The sequence below is a fragment of the Zeus faber genome (genome assembly GCF_960531495.2).
Source record: "Zeus faber genome assembly, chromosome: 12".
NCBI lineage: Eukaryota > Metazoa > Chordata > Actinopteri > Zeiformes > Zeidae > Zeus > Zeus faber.
Genome location: NC_137196.1, coordinates 11,636,054 through 11,653,553, shown reverse-complemented (window position 1 = coordinate 11,653,553; position 17,500 = coordinate 11,636,054). Strand labels below are relative to the sequence as shown.

At 43.6% G+C, this 17,500-nt stretch overlaps 2 protein-coding genes across 2 annotated transcripts in view; one reads left to right on the top strand and one right to left on the bottom strand.

The window, feature by feature from the left end:
* Positions 1-2,695, top strand: part of LOC307238353 (dehydrogenase/reductase SDR family member 12-like) — a gene marked incomplete at both ends in the record, with an annotated part of 3,795 nt that extends 1,100 nt beyond the window's left edge. The window contains 8 exons of the mRNA XM_080011286.1: positions 49-131; positions 243-338; positions 435-516; positions 621-682; positions 818-922; positions 1,808-1,898; positions 2,277-2,414; positions 2,505-2,695. Coding sequence (XP_079867412.1) covers positions 49-131; positions 243-338; positions 435-516; positions 621-682; positions 818-922; positions 1,808-1,898; positions 2,277-2,414; positions 2,505-2,695 — 848 coding nt within the window. The remainder of the gene's footprint in view (positions 1-48; positions 132-242; positions 339-434; positions 517-620; positions 683-817; positions 923-1,807; positions 1,899-2,276; positions 2,415-2,504) is intronic.
* Positions 2,696-3,012: 317 nt separating this feature from the next.
* LOC307238142 (cullin-3) overlaps positions 3,013-17,500 on the bottom strand; it is a 16,137-nt gene continuing 1,649 nt past the window's right edge. The window contains exons 2-16 of the mRNA XM_080011018.1: positions 16,824-17,021; positions 14,312-14,425; positions 12,882-13,042; positions 12,319-12,433; positions 9,676-9,904; positions 9,443-9,588; positions 7,676-7,852; positions 7,343-7,513; positions 6,678-6,785; positions 5,279-5,403; positions 5,092-5,188; positions 4,791-4,925; positions 4,508-4,694; positions 3,858-4,003; positions 3,013-3,730 (exon numbers count right to left, since the gene is read on the bottom strand). Of these exons, the coding sequence (XP_079867144.1) occupies positions 3,599-3,730; positions 3,858-4,003; positions 4,508-4,694; positions 4,791-4,925; positions 5,092-5,188; positions 5,279-5,403; positions 6,678-6,785; positions 7,343-7,513; positions 7,676-7,852; positions 9,443-9,588; positions 9,676-9,904; positions 12,319-12,433; positions 12,882-13,042; positions 14,312-14,425; positions 16,824-17,021 (2,241 nt within the window). The 3' untranslated portion in view covers positions 3,013-3,598. The remainder of the gene's footprint in view (positions 3,731-3,857; positions 4,004-4,507; positions 4,695-4,790; positions 4,926-5,091; positions 5,189-5,278; positions 5,404-6,677; positions 6,786-7,342; positions 7,514-7,675; positions 7,853-9,442; positions 9,589-9,675; positions 9,905-12,318; positions 12,434-12,881; positions 13,043-14,311; positions 14,426-16,823; positions 17,022-17,500) is intronic.

Here is a 17,500-nt window from a genome sequence, read left to right as displayed (position 1 = left end):
ATCATCCAACCGTGTTAAAGGATAAATGCACGGCGTGGTTTCCTGCAGGCGGCACGGTTCACATGGTGTGTAGGAACAGGGAGCGAGCGGAGGAGGCCAGGGCGGACATCGTGAGGGAGTCTGGGAACACGGTGAGAGAGTCTGTGTATGTGTGTGTGTGTGTGTGTGTGTGTGTGTGTGTGGAACAAACATTTACGAGCGGACAGAGACAAAGACCGATGACGACATGTACGTCACTTCAGGAGGTATACGTCCACGTGCTGGACCTGTCAGAGACGGGCAAAGTGGGGGAGTTCGCCGAGGCCTTCAGGAGCCAGCAACGCTCCTTAAACGTGTTGGTACGAATTACACCAACTGTCATCGCACCTCGTATCTGTTATGGAGCGCCGTATTGTTTTATGACGTCAACGTCAGAGTGTTTCCTCCTGTGCCAGATCAACAACGCGGGTTGCATGGTCAACAAGAGGGACGTGAACGCTATGGGACTGGAAATGAACTTCGCCACCAACACCCTGGGTGAGGGGCCCCCGCGAAAACACCCTTTATCTCCTTTGGTTTCATTGTGATGGTTGTTGAAATGGATCGGAAAAATTCAACTTCATCTGTCACCCCCATGTAAGGAATGTACATCCTCACAGAAGGCCTCGTGCCGCTTCTACAGAACAGCCGCGACCCAAGAGTGGTATGTAACGCGTTCATCCGCACACACACACACACACACACACACACATACGACTGATCCACGTCATCAGGACGGCTTAATGTCCCCCTTGTTCGCTCTCCTCACACAGCGTCTCTTCTCTCCCCCGTCCGCCAGATCACCGTCTCCTCGGGAGGCATGCTGGTCCAGAAGCTCAGAGCCGACGACCTCCAGTCAGAGCAGGGCGGCTTCGACGGCACCATGGTCTACGCCCAAAACAAGGTGTCAAGACGAAGAGGAGAATAAAGTCCGCTTTAGTTTGGAAGATAGACAGGCGGTGACCGGGCCACTAGTTAATCAAAACATTAATATTACCACGTAGCTTGATGTGGTTTGGTTGTTGATCCCCAAAGTGTCCATGGTTCAATCCATGAGCCCTGATTCGGTCAGTTACTTGAAAAATATTCTGGGGAATGTCACCTCTCACATCGCTTCATTTCAAAGCAGATATTTATACTTTTTACTCTCGGCATTTCTAATAAAGTCGCGTTCCTTTTTTTTTTTTTTTTTTGTGATCAGGATTAATTTGTATACACAGTATATATCAAAAGCAAGAGGGATAAATCCACTGAAGCAATCGGGTTGTCTAGTCCTGTATGACAGGCTCTGTATTATCAGGGCTCTGGAAAGGACTTTATTTGAAGTACATTGAAGACAAGCACTTATATACTTTTACTTCAGCACAAATGTCAATGTAGTACTTTTACCTTCACCGGAGAAAGGTTGTCAGGTTTTTTGTTATTTGTCTACCACTGCAAAAGGAGATATAATAGGCCAAAAATGAAGTTTAGTGTGGAGTGCGCAATATTAAGGTACAGAGGAATAATATTTCATGTAAACTTGGCAATCAAAAAGTGCAAATAATAAACAAAAATAAAAAGGTCATAATAAAAAAAAAGTATATATATATAAATATATATATATATATATATATATATATATATATATGTCTGCAAAGAAAAAATGTTTAATTTAAATGTATTTGCTTATTTGCCCTTGCATTTCCTTCCCAAGCCACTAGGGGGCGGCGTACCCCACCTTGGGATTCCCCTGCTGTGGAAAAGTGATGAGAAGATATGTTTTTGTTTCTGTGTCGCTCCCCATCAGAGGCAGCAGGTGGAGCTGACAGGACACTGGGCCAAACTCCACCCTGCCATCCACTTCTCTGCAATGCACCCTGGATGGGCTGATACTCCAGGTGACCCCTCCATCACACACACAGCGGGGGGGAAGGATGCTGTGCATTAGTGTTATTATATTATGAGTACAGCAACATTTTCAGCCCAGGTTGCTGAGTGTACTATTAGGAGGGTGTCGCTTTTTCATAATATTCATTCATCTATTTTGTTTGATCCATTTGGCAAATCATTGTTTTCCGTTGCATTCACAATTCTCAACGATTCCTATATTGTTAGTAGTTTCCATCAGCTCCAGGTTGGTGGGAACCTGAAGCCGGTTCAGAATGTTTTCCTACATCCAGAGACAAACCGGTCTTGTTACTTGGACACCTTCAATCGTTCAACGTCGTGGAGCGCAACAGCGTCCCGTTCAGGGTGTCTTCCTTTCCCTCCTTCAGCCGTGTCTACTTCCATGCCCCAATTCCGCCAGATGATGGGGGACCGTCTTCGCAGCGCGGAGCAGGGCGCTGACACCGTGGTGTGGCTGGCTCTGTCCAGGGTCGCCTCCAAGACGGCCAGCGGGACGTTCTTCCAAGGCGAGTGGGCTCCTGGACGTGTTTGGCTCCTCAGCCTCTCGCGCTGCTCGGCTCCAAACCCCGTATCGACGCTTCCTCTCGGCCTTTCAGATCGCGAGGCGGTCCCGGCACACCTGCCTCTGGCTTGGACAGGCAGCTCTGCAGAGGAGGTCCAGCGCTTCGTTGACCAGCTGGAGACGCTGGCCAGAGCCACCAGCTCACAAACACCGCATCAGGAGACCGGCGACGCCACATGCCCCCGCCAGACAATGACCGCAGCCACGCCAGCGGTTCAGTCTTAAAATACAAACGTCAAGTGTTGCCTCCTCTACTCCTTGATAATTAATAAACGTATTCAGATCAACTTCATCATTTTCCCACTCCAACATTCAAGGCAGTTTTCTTAAGGTATTGAAAAATTGACCGAGTGAGTGATTTGGACTCAAATATTAAAAAGGACAGTTACAATGTGAACCTGTTGAATTTGAATTCCACAACAAAATAAACTTATACGTTACAGTATTGCGTTTTTGCTCGAGTGTGTCCTGGTCATGGACAGCGACCGATCTGAAACATGAAGTCGGAGCTTTTCACGGGACGACAGATGTGTCTTTAAGTCTAGCTTGGTGGAAAACCTCAGAGCAGCAATACTCAGCATTTTTATTTCCTTTTGTAACAATCCACATTTGCTGTTTTAATAATTTTCTCGTTTTTATACAGTATTGAAAACAAAACAAAAAGAAACGGACAAAAAAAAAATATATATAATAATAATGCGGTGCATTCACATTTTCCCAAGGGATTCTTTGTAAGATTGATCTCTACAAGGGTAAAACAGTGAAAAGCTGGAAGCTGGATCCATCCATGTTAAAACTCACAGGGGGAGGGTGGGAAAGGTAACAGTGGATTTTAAAATCTAGAGATACTTGTCTGTCATGAATTTTATTCCAACCCATTTCTGTCTTGTTTTATTGTTGTCGTGGTTGTTTTGTAAGTGGGGTGTTGATTCGGCCTCGCAGCATTCATCTTTAAAAGAAAACCTCCAGTCCATGCGAACCAACAGCCCAAAGGGGAGGCAGAAAAAATAAAATAAAATAAAGAAAAACAAACAAAAAAAACCCAAAACAAAACAAAACAAAAAAAAAAAAAAAACATCGATTGACCCCCCTGCCCAAATTTTCCAGTCTCTCTCCTCCGCTCTCCGTCTACGCCACATAGGTGTAGACTTTGCGATCCTCTGGCGTTCTAGCCAAGTATTCTCTTTCTATTAGTCCTTCTATGCGCTTCTTGATGACCACGGGACTGGGGAGGAAGCGGGACCGCAGCTGCTGAGTCACCTGGAGGGAGAAGAAATTGGAAAAGCATTCAAATATCTGTGAATGTTGCCATGATGACACCTTGTTAATAAAGGGTGTGTGTGTGTGTGTGTGTGTGTGTGTGTGTGTGTGTGTGTGAGCTCCGCACCTCCGCCACCAGGATGTTGTGCTGCATCTTCTTCCTGGACTTCATGATGCGGACGATGGCCGCCTCAATCTCGTGCTTCCGGTCGTCGTCCACCTTCTGCCGGGTCTCCTTCCTCTCAGGGTCCGACTCACCCTGCTTAGCAGCAACTGGGGAGAGACCACAGGGGGGGGGGGTTCAGACCCGCCCCAAGATCACCACGAACGAGTCGGTCCCACTTGGACGTCCTGACCGAGTCAAAAACGTCACAATTTTGTGTTATCGTTCCTCTGGTGTGACAGCAATGACACTTTGTTATATACGTCATTATTTGTGGTGGTACCATTATAACTACTACTATTATTGAACCATTACTACTATTATCCTTATTATTGTTATTAGTATTGCTGTTAGTACTGTCATAATACCATTATTTTCCCTAATATACTGCACCCACACTGTTAAATACTATCTGTACGTTAACATACCTTTATTGGGCTCACTAGTTGGCATAGCGCTACTCCCTGCTAACTTCTGTTTATTGGTGCGTAGATTCATTTTATTACGCCCCTGGAAATAATTATTATCACACACACACACACACACACACACACACACACACACACACACACACACACACACACACACACACACACACACACACACACACACACCTGTCTGAATTTTGACTCTGTGCAGTTTGGAAGTAAACTGGTCGTTGACTGTAAACACGTGGCCGTTCTCGATCTCCTTGGACTTGGGCTCCTTGGTGAGGACTCTCTGCGTGGGCTTCCCGCAGGCCAGCGACTGCAGCGCCCGCACCAGCTCCCGCTCGGGGATGTCCGTCTCCTGTTGGATCTCCTGTGGACGGCAGAGTCACGCCGTAGGTTCAGGGCTCTGGCACACGTGCCGTCAAGAGAAAAAGGCTCGGTGAGGTGTGCTCGTGTGTGCCCGGACCTCAAAAGTAGATTTCTCTCTGTTGTTGAAGAGCATCAGGATGGTCATCTGGAACGTGGAGACCTGCAGTATGTGCTTACGAGTGTTGGAGCCCGTCACCTGGGCCCCTCCGACGCCCACCTCCGACCCGTCCTCCTTAAAATAAAGTCAAGTAGAGATTAGCCGATGGAGAAATCAAATCAATACAAACCTACACGATTTTTTGGAAGCTTTTATTTTGCTAAATGCTAAAATTTGAATGCTCAGGTAAAAGCCATTCGCTTGGACAGCTTCTTTGCAGAATGCCGTTTTGGCCGTTCACCTTCTTGACGGCACCGTAGAAGGTGGCGTTGAGGTCCGCCGAGCCCATGTGGTGCTGGAGTGTGAGCTGTCTACCGCTGTGTTTCGCCAGGTAAAATCTGCAGCGGAATCAGCCATGACACGGTCACAAAACGAGACCAACCCAGCCAGCGCACTTGTGGAGAAAAGAGACGAACTGGACGACCCACCTTCTGAAGACCTCGAAGGCGTGTCTGGGGGAGGGAGGGATGGTGCATTTGGGGGTGGCCGACTGCGTGGGCCAGTAACCTGTGGTGAGGACTCTTACTGTGAGGTCCACGCCACCCAGAGACACCTGGGAAAGAAAGGGACAGGTGCAGTATATATTATCCAAAGCCTGTCTTCATCAAAAAACCTGACAAACAACCTGTCTGTATTATTTGTTATTTATGGAGTCGGTCCATCATGATGAAGTGCCTTCCTTGCAGGCTACTTTTCCCCCTCTCTCCTCGTGTCAGCATAGTTGAGACAGAGTGCTGTTTTCCGCAGTTTCCCGACAATATTTAATGCTCCCATTTGTATCGTCCCTCCTTTTTTTTTTTTTTTTTTAATTTACAACAGAGACCGGACTTCCTTGTCTTTCGTCTAAATGATTGCTGTGGGATTTTGGAACGCATGTTATCATTCTGGAGGTGTAGCGGGCCTAATCCAATGGAACATCTGCGAGAGGGGGGCGTCCAAATGATAACCTCTGTGAAATACTTTTGCTGGCACTTGCGCTGGCTGTCGCAGCTCGGGGGACACAGTCAAACACTGTGGAGCTGCTTTATTGAGATTTATGATGCCACTGGCGAGGTAGTCTGCTTAGGCGTGGGGACGAGGGTGGGGAACTTGGTAAGCTAGACCAGGCCTCTGCATAGACACCAGATCCTGGGTTTTATAGTACGTTGTATTTATTACCCCCCTCCACCGTTGTTTTTTGAGAGGTGCAGTTTGTTTCCAAACAAGTGTTTTTTTCTTTTGCTAATGTAAACATTAAAAAAAAAAAAAAAAAAAAAAAAAGACATGTACAAGGAATACAGGATCAAACAAAGCTTCCTTAAATCGGTCCACCCCTACTAATTAGCCTTCCTGAGCTCTCTTTAAACCATCCAACACATTGGTGGCACATGGTTGGTGCAGAACACACAGGGAATCTCTTTGTTGAGGCATCTAGATGGATGTAGTTTGGGGCTGGGTATAAACATTTCAATGAATATTGTAATTTGTAAGCCTTGAAAAAAAAATAGAAATTAAAATCATATGACAACAATAAATGTGGCAGTCTAAATATACCCTGAGATGACGTTTGACATATTAGAGTGAGTTTTAGATTAAAACAAGTCTTAGCCCCAATACCACACTTGGTACTTTAATGACAAAATAGTTCAATGTAACGAAAGGGAGTGGGGTTGTTCAACATGAACTTTTCAAATCATAAGCAGATATTGTGAGATGTATATTGAAATTGTGTGAACTTTAATCCTAATTATCGGGATAAATTATTTCACGCTTCCCGGTCCTAGTTGTGTTTTAAGTTCGCGGTGTCCCCACCGAGGAGCCGCAACGCTGTGGTTCCGTCTGTCTTACCCCCGTGGACTGTAGGTGTTGCCTAAACTCATCCATGGTGGTGTTGGAGATGCTCATGTCCCTGAACATCCCTTCCAGTTTAGAGGTGAACTGACAGCCGCATTCAGTCTGCGCAAAAGGAAACGCGAGAGAAGATTAAGGGTGAGAGTTTTGGAATGGATGCAGATTTTTTTTTTTTTTTTTAAACAACTCATTATTTGCCCTGCTTCGATGGATGACATTCACAAGCTGCTGTAGCCTCATCCATCCTTTAGCTTTTTAAAAGCTTCACATTGGACAAAATGCTTTTTGTGCGGTGACAGACCACAATCTCATCATCAACTTGAACATTTCTATTCCATACTCGGTTTCGTCTCTTGTGGGTGAAAGCGGTTTCGTTTATTCAATAAACCGAAGCAGTAGAAACCGGCAACAGAGAACCAATACAGGGACATTTTCACCGAATGATGACTCATCTACGCTCGTTACTCCTATAATTCATCAATATTTCTAAAAATAGTCAACAGAAATGCCGCCAACGTTCACCCATTGGTTTTTAGTAAAAACTAAAACGATGGTTGCAGTTCGGTTATGAAGAGTATTTATTCGTTTTGTGACGCAAATGTGTCTCGTGACGCAAATGTGGTGTGTTCCACATGTAGTGGGGGCCTTCTCCACCCTCTTGCCTTGAGCTTGGAGATCATGTTCTTCTCCGAGTCGTCCGAGACGCTCTTGTTGGTGAGCAGCCGACGGGCCAGGTGCTGCTTGTAGTACCGTTCAAACACGTCCTTCTCCTGCATGAACCTGAACAGCACCATGGCCTTGTCCAGGATCGACTCCACCTCCTGCTCCGTCAGCTGGAAAAATCACAACAAACACACACACTCAAACACTTTGGACTTCAGAGCACAAAATATTATTTCCTTGACAACATTTGTAATAGTTTGGGGAAAATTTGGGATCAACACAATTGACTGAACACCGAGTGATTGTTTCGCTTGATTAAGTTCGCAAAATACCCCTTTGACTCCCTTCTTGAGCTTGTCATCGATGAAGAGCGACAGGTACTCGGGCGAGCGGGAATTGAGGTTGAGGAAATACTCGAAGTCTCCTGCGATGGTCTGCTTGAAGAGTCTGTCGTTGTTGAAGGACTCGAGAAGGAAACGGTCGAACCTCGTCTTGAGGTCCAGTAGTCCCTATTTGGAAGAAAAAAAGGGCTTAATGCCAATGGATGATAATGGTACACAACTTGTTATAGTTCAAACCCCGAGGGAGTAGAACCCTATTGTTTTTCCTCCGCTTTATTATTCTTTGTTTTGTTGTTGTTTGTTGTCTTATAGTAATACATTTATTTATAAAGCACATTTCTGTACGGAGATTGCAGCTCAAAGTGCTGTACATAAAAAATATCAAGTAAAAATCCAAGCAAAAACAGATCAACAGTACAATAGAAGAAAAAGTGAAATATAAAAAAATAGTACATGCTGAAATAGTACAAAGGTAATAGATAAATCAAGTTAAAACCCCAGCAAAACAGATCAATAGTGAAATAGCAAAAAATAAAATCAAAACAACAGTACATGCTTAGATTATAAAAATAATGAAAATAGACAATGAGAACACTATCAGTTAATGTCAAGAAATTAAAAGGCAGAGCAAGCTAATTGAGGGCAAGTTAGTTAGGCAATAAGTGTGTTTTAAGAAGTTTCTTAAAAGCGTTTAGAGTTTCTGCCTATCTGATAATGTCTGGTAGGACGTTCCAGAGCCTACGGCCATAGAAGCTAAAAACCGCCTCACCACTCTTATGGTTTGCTTTCGGAATCACTAAAAGGGAAGCAGTAGATGATCTAAGGGTTCTACTCAGTACTTATGCCGCATCTCAAATTGCTGTGAGCTGGAACGAGCTACAAACATTCAACTTATAATAACTGGAAATGATTTGCAAATGCATCCCAAGAAAAACATTAGCACAAATCGGCCAGAGGTGCCACTGTAATTAAGGCCAAAAAGCGCAACTTTGGAAAGGCCCTCACATCATGACTCCGATTGACTTGAAATTTGACACAAGTCCAGCTCAATGTGCCATTAAAAAAAAAGCCTCTAGGACCATAAAAGTCCACAATGATGTATTTTTATTTAATTTGCACAATGTGAAAAACAGTAATGTGACATCTACCTTTTGAATTTGACTGTATCAACACAAAATTTGGTATAGAGCATGGTGAGACTGAGATACACATTTCTATTATAAATGAGCAAGATCAGTCCAAAAACATGGCCGCCATCAACCAAAAAAAATGTTGCAGAAGGCAGGGCTGAGCAGAAAATTGGCCATAACTCAAACCATTTGTCCAACCATCATAAATCTTGGTAGATATCTTCAGTCCACGTTTGGGAATAAGTCTTCCAAAGCACTTTGAGCCCGACCCATAGGGGGCGTCTATCTAAAAACCTGGTGGACAGAATTTCACAAAATCTGGTGCACATGCTCTGGGGCAATGGCAGAACTAGTGTGCAATTAATGAAATGCTACAACAAATATGTGATTGGTCCCACTTCTTCTTTAAACATAGTTGAACTAGCGGAAGTAACTTTCCCTGGCTTTGTGAAGCCCAAAGCTTTTCTGTTGAGCCTAAAAAGGTTTGAACCTGTCAATTGCTGCTTGCGGCTATATTTTTGTGGCCGTTTTTCTGTCAGTTATGCCTTCGAGCTAGGCTAAATGAGCGGCATTAGGTATTTTACTCAAAAGATAAAACAGCCCGGCCGTCCCCTGAGGACAGTCCTACCTGGATGTAGTCCACAGGGTTCTTGCCCTCACCCTCCTCAGACACCAGAGCTTTGCCCTGCTCCCGCAGGTAGGAGCTCATACACTCGCACATGGTCTTGAGGCCATTGGGTACGCGGCTGAAGAGCTTGTACATGCAGGCCAGGTCTGGAGGGAAATGGACATGGAGCAGGTTTTTTTTACAAAAAGAAACCGAGGGTGGAATTCAACCCGGCAGACATCAATGTATTGTACCTTCGGTCTTGCCGTTCTTTAACATGTGCACCAGGCCAGAGTTCTCCATCTCCACGATGGTTTTCATGTGTTTAGAGATGAGCTCCCGCTCTACCACCTTGACGATGGGCTCCTCCGTGGAATTGTCCAGGCAGTGCATCACCCGCTCAATCTCCTCATTGATCCGGGCCTCCACCTTCTTGATGTAGACGCTGGCGCTGTTCTCCGCCAGGAATTTTTGACTCTCCATCTGTTGTAAACGCGTCATCGTAACGTGGTATAATGAAAAACAGGCTTCACAGATTTCGGTATGTAGTGTGGGGCTGGTGTGATTTAAGTAGCCACCCCTGTTTGGGGTCTAGTTAATTGGGCCCAGGAGCAGGGGTGGTTGTGCACCTGTTGTTCATCAAAGCAAAAATGAACGCAGGTTAAATCCCCCATCCCAACACACAGGGAGAGTTTTTGTCTTGCAGGTTTTCATCTGCTCCTGGCTTGTAACATCTTGCCACTCTCGCCAATAAACTAGTGTTTGTACCATCACTGCCTGTGTCTCTATCTTGGCGAGCTCCTAGAAAAGCCACTCAGGTGGCGTGTGGAAGGCAGAACTGCTACACTGGCACCCAATGTTGGGCTCCTGGCACAGGGAAGGGACACAGAAGGGCCAGCCAAAGACGCACTGGGGCCACCAGTAGGTGAACAGACGGCCACAACCTACCAACCAACACAGCCTTCTCCCGACTGGCAGCAGCAGCAGACGGCGGATGTCCAGCTGAGGACAGGGGAGGTGAAAGCAGCAGCTGCAGCAGCCACCGTGGGTGACTGCGGGCAGCTAGCGACTCCTCCAAGCAACCATCGGCAGGACCATCATCCGCCCAGCAGCCAGGGCACCCCTCCAAACAGCCCCGCAACAGTCAAGCCCAGCTACACCTCCACCAGCCAGCAAAGCAGCCGAAGGCCCCACGCTCCGGATGGGCGTTTGTTTTGTGGGGGGAGGGTTACCTCATGGACCATGGCAGGTCTCCTGAAAAGGGGACTGGGTTTTTTTTGTTTTGTTTTTTTGGCTGTTTAAGGTATGGTAACCCTGTTTCAGAGTCCGGTCCTTTTAATGTTTGTTAGGTATGGTAACCCTACAGAGTCCGGGCGTTTGTTTCGTTAAGGAACCCTGTTTCTGCTTGGGTTGATTTTTGTTTTGCATGCTTGGTGAGGAGGCGGGGGAGTAGGCAGCAGCCAGGGATTCTCCCTGGCCTCAGTTTGGTGTTGGGGGTATGTGGGGTGGGGGTGGTGTGATTTAAGCAGCCACACCTGTCTTGGGTCTAGTTAATTGGACCCAGGAGCAGGGGTGGCTGTGCACCTGCTGTTCACTAGGACGGGGTATTGCCTACAACCTCACGATACAGAGGCAATGATAAGATACATATTGTAATACATATTGATTTTAAATAATGACTGTCCTACACAGAATTTACGACATCTGTTCTTCATTGTTCTGTAAAATAGCAAGGCAAAGCATTAAGCATCACACAACTTAAAAACACTTAAAATTCACGGACCAGAGCTCTTAAAAGTAAAATAAATTCTGTTTCTAATCCCAGAGGTATTAGAATAACTTTAAGTGCACTTCTTTTGGCTGTAAGGATGTCCATCTGACATACCAGTTATTTTAGAATTGATCAATTAATACTTTCAGTTAAAAATATTATTAAATTAAAAAACGTTTGTTGCTTGGTAAAAGCAAAATAGGCTATACAATCCATTTCTTAAATAAAACTCATTGAGCGACACGTGCAACCACACGTGCCTTTATTTCAGGCACATAAGAGGACAGCTTATGCAGGCCTGCAGGTGAGGTTCTTGCCCAAACCCGGAAGTGCCGGCTGCGGTAAGGTGCGCTTTATACAAACAAAACAAAAGTAGTAACCAATAAGAATGAGTGTAACAAAATTAAAATGCTATTTTTATATTAAACAATGAATTAACGGTATGTGACTGGATTATCTTATTTCAAGTAATGCCATAATTTTTCCCCAACCAAATTTTTTACACCCTCTAGTAAAAATGCGATTACTCTAGCTTTACATTGAACAAATAGTGACATCCAAATCGAGTACTCAACTGAGTACTTATGCAAAGTCGGAATATTGCCGTTATCACAATATGATTTTTATTACATTCGTCCATTTGAAATAGTACATTTTAATCTTGTCTGATGAAGCTTAATGATTGGTTAACGAGGGTCGGCTATCGGTCAGAAATTCCCTTTTCTGAATTGGCATCCCTGCAGCATTTTCTGCCATATCAATACAGTAGCATCTGCTTTGATGTGCGCATCAGCAAGCCGTACATCACGACATATTGCCAAATAGATTTTTTGAGCACAGCCCTATTCATCATCAGAGCAATTGGTGAACGCAGGCTAAATCACCCATCCCCACACTCTCAGGGAGAGCTTTTGTCAAGACAACATTTCATCTGCTCCCGGCTTGTTACATCTTGCCACTTTCTCCAATAAACTGGTGTGTTTGTACCATCATCGCCTGTGTCTCTGTGTCGGCGAGCCCCTAGAAAAGCCATTTAGGTGGTATGTGGCAGGCGGAACTGCAACACAGTGTTAACTGAACAAAGACAGAAGTGCTGGATAGAACACGAGCAAAATTGATAACTCACTTGGAAGAATTCAGCGGACATATCTAGGAAGGGTCCCTCAAAGTCCTCCTCATACACAGACCTGCCTTCCAGGCCGAGGATCATCAGCATCTGACAGGCGTTCCTGATCGCCCCCCTGAAATTGTCACATCATTTTGTAATTAGTGGGGAGTGTGAATGGAAGAAAGTACAATTTATATTTATATACAATAGTACAATAAAATACTAGATTGTGTCACAGCAATTTATAAGCTTATGGACATAATGAATCATCAATGAGCAATCCTAAATCTGCAGTTTGGTAGATCCAGCACCTGGTTTTGATATACATATAAATGTAAATCCAGATTCTTTTTTGAAAGTGAAGTAATAAGTTTAGTGTTTAAAATGTATACCATTGCGAAAAGTATAGATTTTTTACTTGAAATGTAGAGTTAAAGTCAAAAGTTTCCAAAACTAAATATTCAAAATGTTTTTAAAGAGATACTACAGACACTCAAGTACAGTAACAAGGTCCCAGTACTTTGTTACTTTAGTGCACAGGTGAAATAGTAAGGAAGCGTACGAGTGGTGATGTGGCCTACCTGTCCACCACCTCTCCTTTCCTCTCCCGTGCGATCATGTCCAGTAGGGTCTGCCGGAGGTGGTCTCGGATGCAGCCGTAGCGCACCACCTGATCCCTGAAGATTATGAGGCCCAGGTTGTACACGTTCTCCACATTGTTCTGCTGAACGTAAACTCGGTCCTGGGATCGGACAAAAAGAAGGCGGTGTGAAAAGAAGATAAAAGAAACCAATTTATCTGAAATAGTACCATGGCCAGAATCATACTGGGCTTTGTTTATCTTCATATTCATGCATTGCAAAACGCTAAATTAGCTGCAAAGCCTTATACACCATGTGGTTTGCAGGTGCAGCAGTTTCGACTGCCACACTTTCGCCAGCAGTTTCAAATCAAAATGCACTTCCATCGTGAGTGATAAATGGGCTATATTATACACAAAACTGCATAGTCCTGACAACTGCTGAGCTAATAAATCTTACAGTTCAAATTTTCTGGAAAAACAATAAAAAAAGATCTGAGACTTTTGAGAAATACTTCACTACAACAAAGGTGAAAATGTATATGGTTACTGCAGCACAGCGACTCGTCTTTGCATGTCTGCCTCTACTACAGAGGACACCGGAGGAAAGCTCCTGAATGCAGCGAGGCCCTGATGCAGTCACATAGCCTAAAAGCCAAAAACTCAAGGGTAGGAACATGTAATAAAAAAGGGGAATGAAGAAGAAGGAGGAGGAGACAGTGGTGAGAAGAAAATCTTAGTCGTGGCGGTTTTAGTGTTTACCTTGAGTTACAACTATCCCCAGAGCTACTTATCACTCACACAAAACCCTATAAACACTTTGGCATGGACGCCTCAGTGAATAAATCAACTAGTCCTGCCAGTTGCCCAAGAAAACTCATAACAAACAAACAGAGCCCCTTTGTCTGCTGTTGAAAAAAATCCAAGTCCCTCAGTCAAAGTGCAGCATGCGGTGATGTTGGGAAGGAAAACGGCACAATAGGCTGGTCCACGGCAGGGCAGAAGCAGTATCGCATAACTACATTAAAGTGGTAATCCGTAAGATTATTTTGTTGAAAAAATCCCATATTTATGCTGTTGTTAAGATGACACTTTATAAGAAACAGCCATTCAATGCATTTTCTTAATGCATGTGCTCCTCAAATGCTGTTTATACTGTGAGTGGCGGGGTCCACCGGCAAGAATGATCGGCATCCGCAAGAAATGAAAGGCAGCCACGGTGAATTTGAGAAACCGGCCTAGCAAGTTGTGGGAAGAACTGTCAATATGGATGAACAATTACAAAATATAACAGCACCCTTAGATGAAAGAAATAAATAAATCAGAAGACATACTTCAGCATACTTAAATAAATTGTCTTAGAGCTAAGATGAGGGTTAACACGGATGTTGAAAGAAATGCTGATGACGTGCAGCAAAGCACAACACCTACCATGTACATGAGAATGTCTCTGATCATCACCATTGCAGTCTGATGATCATTCCAGGCTTGATTCAGTGTTTGCAGAAAGTTATTGTTCAGAGAGTTCAGGACATCCTCCCTTACCTGAAACGACACCGAAAAAGGCAGCATTTCATTACAGTGATACATTAGATTCAGTATGACTCTAGAAGCTTTTTTAAAAACCCAAAGAAAAAGAGCCTTCTGGGACAGAAGAGGGTTCTAACTTGGGCCGTCATGACCAGGAACTTTTAGTTGGAGATTATACAAACAAATACAAATAATTGTGATTATTTGCATGGCGGTTTTTATTTGTTTTGTATTTCATTTCATGCCACTATCAGAGTCTAACCTTATAATAGTAGAATGATATATGTCTACCAATTGCAGAAGAGCTACCTATTGCACTAAACATTATTCGTTATTATTCTGTGTTAACAGTGAATTTGTCTCAAGCCAACTTACAGAAACTTATGAACTTTTCCAACATTTTGTTGGTTAAAAAAGTCCTGGGACATCTGGATGGAAACGTTATTGTGGAATACACAAAATTTAACAAAACAATTTCATTAAATGATCGCGGTTAGCTCAAACTGAGTTACAGTATAACTTCTTGAGGAGTTATTAAAAGACCCGCAAGACCTCCATTAGCATTTTTGCACTTTGGGCAATTTATGCCAAACATTTCGCTGTGGTACTCCCTGCTACAGCACATTGATTTTACAGCCATTCAACCCCCATAGATTTTTGACTAATAACTGACTCTAGGCCAAAGCTCAAATTTTAAAGCTTTTGTTAAAACTGTACTTGGCAAAGAGTAACGTATGATTAACCACCCTTGCTCGTCTACTCACTGTTAAATAAAACTATTTCTTCACACTCATGACTTCTGCATGAGCAACTATAATCCTTTGACAACAAGTCCACTGAAATCCTGCATCTCAAAACTTTTAAATTGTTGCTATATTCCCTTTCGTTCTCTGTTGACAATAACTCATAGCCTAGAGTTGATGAGAATCAACTACTCAACAACTAAACATTTGTAATTTGGAGAAAACTAGTTTGGAGGGGGAACACAGGAAGTGAAATTTGCTGCAGGTGAACCTTTAATGCATGAAATTGACACACACAATGCAGTGTGACAAAACTGTCAGGGGTTTTTTTCCCCTCTTAGTGCTATAAAGGACAGATCTTTATAGAGCCCCACCTCATGAGGCAAAAAGGCCACTGATAAGAGCTTTAGGGAGATGTCCGTCACCATTTTCTGATGTCAAACACAATTTTGCTGAGTGCCAATTGTATGCACCTCATCAAGTGTTACATTTCAGCATAGGGCTGTGCGATATGGCCAAAATGTTCTATCCTGATGCAGGTCATTTCATTCTGGATAACAAATATATATCACGTTTTCTGTATATTCAGCGTATATTATAATACTTTATATTAAAGTGGGCCTATTATGCTCGTTTTTGCACAAGTTACGAGGTTAATGTGTGTCTGAGGTCCCCAAAACATGTTTTTTAAAGTTTTTGGCCGTAGATACCACTCAGATTATACATTCAAGCCATTCTAACATGCGTCCATCGACCCTGTCTGAAAACAGACTGTTTGAGTCGGTGGAGCCACGAGAGGCCACGAGTTATGTGAGCCAATGGGGTTTGAGCATGGCTTCAGCGTTTCGTTCTATTTACTCCGTGACTTTCGCTTATATCACCTCAACAGTCCAACAAAATCTGTTTCTGAACAAATTTAAGGAGAGAAATAAGCAATCTAGCTGCTGAATCTTCACTCATGTCAGATCTACAAGGCCTAATTTAAAAGTTTGACTTTTGTTGCCGTTCTCCAAGCTTGTGGGACATGGACACCACACCCCTCCCATTCATAGATAAATGGATAGATAAATAGATAGATAGAGCATAATAGGTCCTTTAAAAAAGAAAAACATGGTTTAAGCCTCTGTGTCGCGGCGTGGCACAGCGCAGGAAGGCGCATGTCAGAGCTCTCAAATGCACGGGAGAGGCAAAAGCAAAATCCGACTTATTTGGAAAATTGAGGATGTAAACTTTAATTCACTGAAACCTTGAACTAAAACATGATGGGCAAACAAAAAGGGGCTTTGGTTTGGCTCGTCGTCACCCTCACGTAATGGTGTCGCAGCGTGGTAGCAGACAGCCAAATGTTGTTATAATTAATCCAATGAGTAATTTCCCGACGCGTCACGTTCCTCCGTGTTTGTTTACACTCGCTCCCATGTGCAGATAACGTAAAGCACCGGGACATAAAATATTACCATAAAGCAGTTCTGTGTCATAGCAATAGAAACGGTATAAAAAAAATATATACGACAGCTGCTTCTCTATCGTCTTAAGATATATATCATCATATCGCACAGCCCTATTTCAGAATTTTTAAAAAACATTGTTTTTATAATAGCAACACGGAAACGACTTCTGATCTCTCCATGATGAGAAGTCAACATTTTTTAAGCACAGAAGCTCTTTACTTTGTTGATGAGGTGCTCGGTGACAACCTCCCGCAGGCCCGTGTACAGCTTCTCTCCGTGCTTGTGAAGCACCATGGTGTAGGCGTTCCTGTACAGCTCCTCAAAGCTCAGCCCACTGTTGTTCTTCCTCTGGATCTCTTGGATGGCATTCTTCAGAAGGTCCCAGATGTTGTTTACATATTTTTCATCCATGGTCATCTAGAAAAGGGAGAACACCAATCAGCACGTGAATGCCGCCCTTTCCTTTTGTTCGGAGAGAATTTCGATCAAGTCTTCATTTGTGCGATTACTAGTCCCAGTGATACTTTTTAGGAAAGTGCATTTCATTCCTTGTGAAGGTCAACTACCTGCCCCTGCTAGTTGTTTACTGAACTCACCATGAAGTCTGACATTTTACAAGAAAGTTAGGGAGACAGTCTTATCCGGGCGTTAAACATTATGACTAAAAATAAGTGAAAGATATGACCGGCAGTATGATGAGGACTCACTTGAAGTGGCACTTCACAACTCATAATCATAGATGGATAAATGGTTATGTTATAAAAACTGTTCCAATTGGAGCTAAATTTAAAACAACTAAATTATTGTTTTAATGTTTTTCATCTTCCCTTGTCAAAAAGACACACAGTGCATCTCTTAAACAACTGAGCTTGGCAAATGGTGAAAGGTGTATTTCC